At 45.5% G+C, this 8,189-nt stretch overlaps 2 protein-coding genes across 4 annotated transcripts in view; one reads left to right on the forward strand and one right to left on the reverse strand.

The window, feature by feature from the left end:
• Positions 1-955: 955 nt before the first annotated feature.
• On the reverse strand, positions 956-6,273 carry esco2 (establishment of sister chromatid cohesion N-acetyltransferase 2). 3 transcript variants are annotated; one of them, XM_019882677.1, is made up of 16 exons: positions 6,197-6,273; positions 5,535-5,603; positions 5,326-5,444; positions 5,086-5,247; positions 4,947-5,037; positions 4,411-4,666; positions 4,234-4,340; positions 3,569-3,674; positions 3,404-3,476; positions 3,259-3,301; positions 3,055-3,157; positions 2,846-2,977; positions 2,657-2,746; positions 2,040-2,183; positions 1,537-1,721; positions 956-1,291 (listed from the first exon to the last, which is right to left on the reverse strand). In XM_019882677.1, the coding sequence occupies exons 2-16, from the start codon at positions 5,585-5,587 to the stop codon at positions 1,159-1,161; spliced, it is 1,797 nt and encodes a 598-aa protein (XP_019738236.1). In that variant the 5' UTR covers positions 5,588-5,603; positions 6,197-6,273; the 3' UTR covers positions 956-1,158. The 3 variants fall into 3 exon arrangements, with proteins under 3 accessions (XP_019738236.1, XP_019738235.1, XP_019738237.1); XM_019882676.1 differs by having other exon boundaries at positions 6,096-6,227; XM_019882678.1 differs by having other exon boundaries at positions 3,404-3,454; positions 3,568-3,674; positions 6,096-6,226.
• A 369-nt stretch (positions 6,274-6,642) lies between these two features.
• Positions 6,643-8,189, forward strand: part of ccdc25 (coiled-coil domain containing 25) — a 5,157-nt gene continuing 3,610 nt past the window's right edge. The window contains exons 1-4 of the mRNA XM_019882686.1: positions 6,643-6,836; positions 6,921-6,968; positions 7,039-7,078; positions 7,265-7,316. Of these exons, the coding sequence (XP_019738245.1) occupies positions 6,812-6,836; positions 6,921-6,968; positions 7,039-7,078; positions 7,265-7,316 (165 nt within the window). The 5' untranslated portion in view covers positions 6,643-6,811. The remainder of the gene's footprint in view (positions 6,837-6,920; positions 6,969-7,038; positions 7,079-7,264; positions 7,317-8,189) is intronic.

Below are 8,189 nucleotides of genomic sequence, written 5' to 3' on the forward strand. Positions count from 1 at the left end.
TTCGTACGGGGGGGGGGGGGGCTAACACTGATTGTTATTTGATACTTTAATAATTCCCTCTACCTCGACTAAGTTGGCATATTATATAACAATCATACTGACCATTGAGCCAGTCCATAACTCGCAATCGAAAATAACCTTGGACAATGAGCCACATACTGCTTCACCAATCCTTAATCATCCCCAAATCTCCTCCTTTCAGACGAGGCAAGCTTCGACGAGGACGCCTACTACTCGCGGCTGGGCACGCGGCCCCCGCTAGACCCCGAGGCGCCTGGGGAGGCGTCATTATTCTTGTATACAGTAAACGCATTCCCCTGCCTGATTACGTATCTGGCACTTCATCGGATCCACAGTCACGACACGAGCTGCGGCCAAATTTACGCTGATAGTGCTCAGTTTTGATTGACAGTCGGAGGGGAATTCATTTTTAATGTTCAATGTGCTTTTCGTGTGCAGGTACATGCACTACGAGAAATATTAAACAATGTCTCCTAATGGCAACCTCAAATGATTTTTTTATCATGGGAATTGTTGATCGAGCTCCAATGTGATTTGAATTGAAAATGTGTACTGAATTTTCAAAGATTAACTGGTTGCCATATACGTATGCTACATTTACATGATATTAAAGCAAATTTTATTCCACCGCTATGCGCGTCAAGTCATTTTCCCACCAAAGAAATCAAGTGCAGGGAATTCAAACACCGGTTGTTTATTAAAGCTTCGAACAGAATCCTCTTCCCAAAACAATTTTTTTTCCCTCACCCCCTTTCAAAAGGACAGGAAAATTCAGTTGTGAAGAGTTGACACAGCCTGAAAGCTGAAAAAAAAATATTTCAGACAAATAAAAACCATCAACGAGAAGTTATTTCCATGTAAACATCTGCACCTCACCCCCTTCCAAAAGGACAGGAAAATTCAGTTGTGTAGAGTTGACACAGCCTGAAAGCTGAAAAAAAATATATTTCAGACAAATAAAAACATCAACGAGAAGTTATTTCCATGTAAACATCTGCAATAAAACTACAGCAAATTTACAACACTGCCCTGAGCTGAGAAAAAAAACTCTCAATACTAATCAAATTGACTCTATCTAAACCAAAGTCAGAGTCATTCCCAGGCAGCGCAACGATCGCTTGGACCCGTGCGATCAATTCAAGCGATGAAGTTGTAGACAAGGAAGGTGGGCGTGCCGCAGTACGCCGTCGCAAACTGTTTGCCGTCCGGCGTCGGGTCGGAGAAGGCGATTTCCTCCTTTGTCAGGTGACTGCCGTACATGAAGGTGCTCCTTGAACGGAAGGGAATGTTGTAGGTGTAACCAATGTCAACATCGGACTTGAGTTGCTATATTTAGCAATTTTTCAGACTTATCTAAGCAATTATTTTTTTCCCCAAAACATTTTACAGTCTGTCTTTCGAGTCGGTCTCTATTTAAGCCAACTTGTATAAATGAGACGACTAACAGTGACACAATCTCGTAACGTCAGTTAGAACACAGCCGGTGGTAACCGAGGCCCCAAAATGGCCGCCTACCTGACCGTGTCCAACATGCGGCGGGCGACGCCCTGGCGCCGGGCCAGGCTGAAGACCCACACGCGACTGATGCCGCAAAGCGCCTTCTCTGGCACGGTGGAGCAGCACCACGCCCGGTGCCGGTCCATGAAGTCGTCTTTGGTCATGTCCTTGATCTGATCCGGCTGCTCCAGGACTTTGAAGGCCTACGGGGGAGACAAGAAGTTGTTCTTCCTCAACCAAACTCATCCAAGCATTCTTCGAACAGGATTTTTTGCAGATAGCAAATCGACTAAATCAATAAGGTGATGATTTCATACTGCCAATACTCGTATTCACTCGCCTTTTTTTTATGTCATCAAAATGTCCTTCAATAGATCTTAAGTTTTACATGATTGAAATGTCCTTAAAGGCACTTCTTCCTTCAAGCAGAAGATAAACCGGAAAAGGACCCCCGCCCCCCCCGCCAAAATGTTTCCATTTGGCTGGATGCGAAAAGTGATCCCACGTGTCGAACCGCTGACCTGCCGTATGGATTCTGCCACCAGGCAGCCCACCACCATCCGATCGTTGTTGACAAACAAGTAAGTCTTAGCCTGCGAGGGTCTGCTCAGCGTCGCCTGCTGGAAGCCCAACTCGTTGTCCGCGATGAGTCGCACCTCCTCCGCCTGGAAAAACAAATCTCATTAGACCGTGTGTCTTTCTGAGGTTTACTTTCACGTTTCGATAACCCCCAAAGGTTCACTCTGTCATCGTAGCGTTAACCTCCGATGCGTTTTCCATCAGAACTCAACAAAGTCCGGCCCCAAAGAAGTCAAATTCCTTCGCATAACCGTTGTGGCTTGCCGCATTCAGATACTGTAACTAGATGCGCTGTGACATGAATCGTAGAACTCTGGTTGTCGGGCGGCCCTTTACACTGTCAGCTTCTGATATGATGCCGGATGCCCAAATTTTTTCATTTGGGGCCAAATTGGCTAAAAATTAGACAAGATTTCATAAAACGAGTACACATAACCTTAAAAAAAAATGTCTGGAAACTAATGCACAGGATTTATAACGCCTACGAATCAATCAAATTCTTCTTGACAATCGTTTATTCCCAATTGCTGAACCGTGGCAGTCCCGAGTGGGAACGTACCTTTTTGACGGCGTACTTGGGATCATCTGGCATAACCAGAATGATCTTGCCGTCCCAGAACTCGCCCACCACCCTCTCCTTCTTCCAACCCTGGGAGGGGAGGGGGAAAAAACAACAACAAAAAAAAAGTCTTGACAAGTCATCTTCCTGTAGACAATTCAATGTTCTCCTCCCCTCCGACGCCGTTACCACAAATTTGATGGAGTCCAGAAGGCACTGGTGGAACTGCTCATGTTGGAAGTTGTCTTCTGGGTTGTCTGAGCTGTACACCATCCCGCAGGAGCCGCAGGTGGTGGCGCCAAATTGCTTCTGGCCTGCATCCTGGTGGGGAAAGCGTGGAGTGATTTATTCATTTTAAAGTCACGTGACCACATGACGTTAAAAAGAAGCCAACATACGATGATGAGTTGGTCGTCGTCATGCTTCTCCTTCCTCCTGCGGGTGGGTCGCTCTTTGGTGGATGATGACGGCCGAGTCTTGTCAGCAGGGGAGCTCTTGGAACTTTGTTCCACATCAAATATACATTGTTGGATTAGCATGACGGGGGCGGGGGGGATTGATGCAAACTGAGGCGGGACATTCCAAGGAAAAATTTGTCTCACCGTTTAGTAGCGGATCCGAAAATGGGATACACAGCCGGAGATTCTGGGCCCGGAAAAAAAAGGTTTTAGGTTCGCTTGGGCAGGATAACGCGTGTGAAAAGCATGTCTCATGCTTTTTTTCGTGCGGTTGATTTGCGGCGCTTACCTTTGGGCGGCGTCGAGGTCGGACTTTTGGGAATTGGGTCTCTGAGGTCACAAACGGGCTCGGAGCCGTCACCCTGGTCGCGACAAGTCAAACAAAAATATATACACGCATGAATAGGAAAAAATGAAACTCAATTTGGACATTTTGCATGCTACGCTAAGCTACCTGAAAAGCAAAGGATGAGATTCGAGATGTCGGAATCGGCACCCTTGTCAGCACAATTTTTAGCTCCGTTGTGATTTGGTGATTAGCGGTCACGGCTTGAGGGGAACTGAAGGGAGGGGGGGAGAAGGGAAAAAAAAATAAAGTAAGAACTGTTCCGGATATTTTGATGACTAGATTTCGCTTCACAAGAGGGACAGACACGGCAAAATTTGTTGAGTTTGAGTATGTCGAAGATAAAATGTTTCGGTACCAGAATAATATCAATTAAAGCTGCAGTGAAAATGGCCTCTTAGCATATTGGGAGGCGTGAATGGAATGCGGATACGTTTTTACCAGGTGTTTGTAAATTTTTTTATGAACTTCTTGGCCTGCTCGAAAGCTCCTAAATTGATTTAGCTGCCGAAAAAAAATTAAAACAGCAACCAAAATTGCGAACTGGGACAGGCTTGGTCAATCCCGCCAAGGATTTCCTAATACACACACATTTTTATCGAGCAAAATTTGATGAATTTCCAAGTATGTTGAAGCCTTTTAAAAGGATATTTAGTTGCCGTAACAACAAGAATTAAAGCAGCGGTAACCATTCCCAGGCTTGTTAGGTTGTGCGGGTAATCAAGTGACTAGTGAGCGCACATTGGATTAAAATAAAAATTTTAAAAAAGCACCTCGGCTGCTCTGGCGGCATGTCGCTCTCATAATCATACAATTCCAATTCCGGGTCACACTTTCTCCTGGTCGGCTCTGTTTTTTTGTCCACGGGCGGGATGGCAGTCTGAAGACCACAAAAATAATAAAAATACATTCTCGTTTGAAATCAAACTTGATCTCTTCTCCGTCGTTACCTTGGCGGGATTTTTCTGCGTTTGCTTTCGCTCTGGCTGGCGGGCCGCCGCCGCCGCCTGACTCATTGACTTGTCTGCTTTGACCGCAGCTTTGCCTTTGGCCTTTGCGGCGGACAGCTTCTTGTACAGGGATGACGGCTTCTTGGCTGTGCTGAAGAAGGCGGCGCCCACCAAAATCTTGGCTTTGGGCTTCTTCATGCCGCTGAAGGTCATGGTGATGGCCTTCTTGGGCTCAGACGCCTTCTGGTTGGCATTGCTGAAGTTCAAAAAAAAAAAAAGGTCAATGTTTACAACTCAGAGTAGCACAACTGCTTGGTGAGTGACATGGGTGTCAGCCAGTTAGGGTGAGAAAAAAGCTGACTGTGAAAAAAGTTAGATTTTATTTCAAGGTCATATTTGATTTGGGATTTTTTTTTTTTGTTTATTTTCAGTTCTTCTCTTTTGACACTTATGCAACGGCTAAGAATGTAATGGCGCCAGTTTCTTTCCCACAGCAGATAAGACCAGCATCTTGTGTTCATCCTCTTGTAACAAACCTGCTCCAATTCATCTTGGACAGCCTGATGGTCTTGTTGGACTCTGCGTAGTTTCTGATGCTCGACGCTGTCGCCGCCTTGGCCTGCTTGCCTTTTGCCGCCTTGGCCTGCTTGCCTTTCGCCGCCTTGGCCTGCTTGCCTTTTGCAGCCTTCTTGATTTTCGTCTCCGCTTTCTTGACCTGGCCCGGAGGAGGAGGAGGAAGTGACTCCTTCACTGCCTTCCTCTCTAGAGGTGTGAGATAGACGCTCTTTTTCGTCCCGTAGAAGGAGCTTGTCATCGTTGCCTGCTTGAGTGGAAAGCCTAAGGAGAATCACGGATAGAGCCGATGTTCAGATGGACGATTCCTCTAAGTTCTTTTGTCCTCCAATGCATTGATACCTGCTGCTTTACGAGGAGAGGTCCTTGGCGACGAGTGATTTTCTTTGTTCAAACATCCATTGGTATCCAGCTTCTTCCTGGGAGAGCTCCTCTTGATGGGCGATGCCTCCCTCTCACTCCTTTTGACCGGGTGACAGCCAGGAGAAACAAACAAGTGCATCAGATTCAACACCTCCTTCGTCTCCACAAAACGCTGATAAGATGCTCACCTGTCCGAATCCACAGAGGACAGTTTTCTCTTCCGAGTGCTCATGGGCATCATTTTGTCAACCGTTCACCTGCATGTGGACAATTATTATGATTATGTTAGAACAATAGTACGATTCATCATGAAGACGATAGGTCGAGGAAGACGAAGATCAATCCAACAGACAATATTAGACATATTTCAAGTCTTTCTATTACTGGAGACAAAATTCATTAAGGATCGTTTGTTGACTTTATCCTAACGTTAACCTCGAAGAAAAACTGCTTTATTTTACACTTTGAATAAATAAGACCAACCCGTTCATGAGCTCAAAGGTTGCGACGACTATTTGCGGGATTATTTGAAGAGAAAAAAAACGCAATGTTGGATTCCCATGCAGAGAATTTGAAACACTGCGATTGATCTCAAACCAAACAAGAGATGAGCGCTCACAGTTGATATTTTAAACGTAAAAAAATCATTTGAACAAATGAACCTCGAGAGAAGCGCGTCGAAGTAAGATAGCACGCTATTGCTACAACACGATGATCTCAAACGACGAAACAAGCATAGGATGTCTTACCTAAAACGCCTTAAAGGTTGAGGAGAAAATAATAGAATTTTCAGTGGTGGAAATGTTGTCATATAGGAGAGAAACAATGCGACATCGGCCGTTCTCCTTGCCCGATTTTCCTCAATGTGTTTTGAAAGGTGCGCGGCAGATCAATGCTGCGCAGTCGGAATTCGCGGGATTTACCACAAACACATCCGGTTGATTATTTGATAAATTAAACACCAAGACGCCGACAATAATGCCTACGTTTGAAATCTTGTTTTTTTTTAATCATTATTATTTTGTGAAAAAATAATGGAACCGACTAAACAGCAGTCTAAATGTTGAATAATACTTTTATTGTGAGGAACTAAATCTAGTGGTTCCGTGGCCTTGTCAGTAACTTCCGGGACTTCTTTTATAAAACTGCTGAAGTGCTTTATCTGAAAATAGAACATTAAGAAAGGGGTCTTTGAAATTTTAGATTAATAAACTTTAAAATATGCGTGAAAACACAGTCGAACTCATTATATCAAATTTTATGGTCAAGGCAATTTTGAATTTACTTCCGCGGCTTTGCCGGGTAACAACTTCCGGGTTCAACCTGCAGCTCCATGCGCGAAGTGACAGCAAAGTCAGTCAGGAAATAGTCCCACTTTTAAAAACCAACATTTTTTGTTTTGTTTTCTGAATGCAGTTCTACGTTCATATTTCATTATTTAATCACTTTTTAAAATCTCCTTAAAATGGTGTTTTACTTCACAAGTGCCGGTGAGTTTGTAGCCTTTTTAGCGATTAGCCCGCGTAGCTCCACATATTTATGCTCACGGTTTGCTGTCTCTGTTGTCGTCTTAGTGGTGGAGCCTCCTTACACCATTTACATGGGAAAAGACAAGTATGAAAGTAAGCTGACACACACAACAGTAATGGCTTTATTGTTGCATTTTCACTTAATCAACTACGTTACACTCAGACGAAGATCTCATCAAGTATGGTTGGCCTGAAGACATCTGGTGAGTTCTCCCTCAAGCACAAAAATCGAAATATTGTCCAAAGTAAGCATTGACATTCAATTGTGTTCTCAAATAAATGAAGTTTTTCCTCGATATCAATGTACTGAGCTGCACCCGTTCCAATTGAACTTATAATGGGACTTTTTTTTGTCATAGTAATCAAAATATATATATTTTTTGTGCCAGGTTTCATGTGGACAAGCTGTCCTCAGCTCACGTTTATCTTCGCTTGCCAAAGGTAAACCATCCATCCATCCATCCATTCATCTTCTACCGCTTCTCCGGGCCGGGTCGCGGGGGCAGCAGCTTTAGCAGGGAAGCCCAGACTTGTCTCCCTCTCCCTAACTACTTCTTCCAGCTCTCCCCGGGGGATCCCGAGGCGTTCCCAGGCCAGCTGGGTGACATAGTCTCTCCAGCGTGTCCTGGGTCTTCCTCGGGGTCTCTTCCTGGTGGGACATGCCCGGAACACCTCACCAGGGAGGTGTTCAGGAGGCATCCGAATCAGATGCCCAAGCCACCTCATCTGGCTCCTCTCGATGTGGAGGAGAAGCGGCTCGACTCTGAGCCCCTCCTGGATGACCGAGCGTCTCACCTTATCTCTAAGGGAGAGCCCGGACATCCTGCGGAGAAAACTCATTTCGGCCGCTTGTATCCGGGATCTCGTTCTTTCGGTCACGACCAATAGCTCGTGACCATAGATGAGGGTTGGAACGTAAATCGACTGGTAAATTGAGAGCTTCGCCCTTTGGCTGAGCTCCTTCTTTACCGCGACAGACCGATACAATGTCCGCATCACAGCAGACGCTGCACCGATCCGCCTGTCGATTTCTCGCTGCCTCCTGCCCTCATTCGTGAACAAGACCCCAAGATACTTAAACTCCTCCACTTGGGGCAGGTTCTCCTCCCCGACCCGGAGGGGGCATTCCACCCTTTTCCGACTGAGGACCATTGTTTCAGATTTGGAGGTGCTGATTTTCATCCCAACCGCTTCACACTCGGCTGCGAAACGCTCCAGTGAGAGTTGGAGAGCCCTGCTTGAAGGAGCCAACAGTACCACATCATCTGCAAAAAGCAGAGATGCAATACTGAGGCCACCAAAACGGACCCCCTC

Source organism: Hippocampus comes, unplaced genomic scaffold (assembly GCF_001891065.2).
Source record: "Hippocampus comes isolate QL1 unplaced genomic scaffold, H_comes_QL1_v1.1 scaffold5, whole genome shotgun sequence".
Classification (NCBI taxonomy): Eukaryota; Metazoa; Chordata; class Actinopteri; order Syngnathiformes; family Syngnathidae; genus Hippocampus; species Hippocampus comes.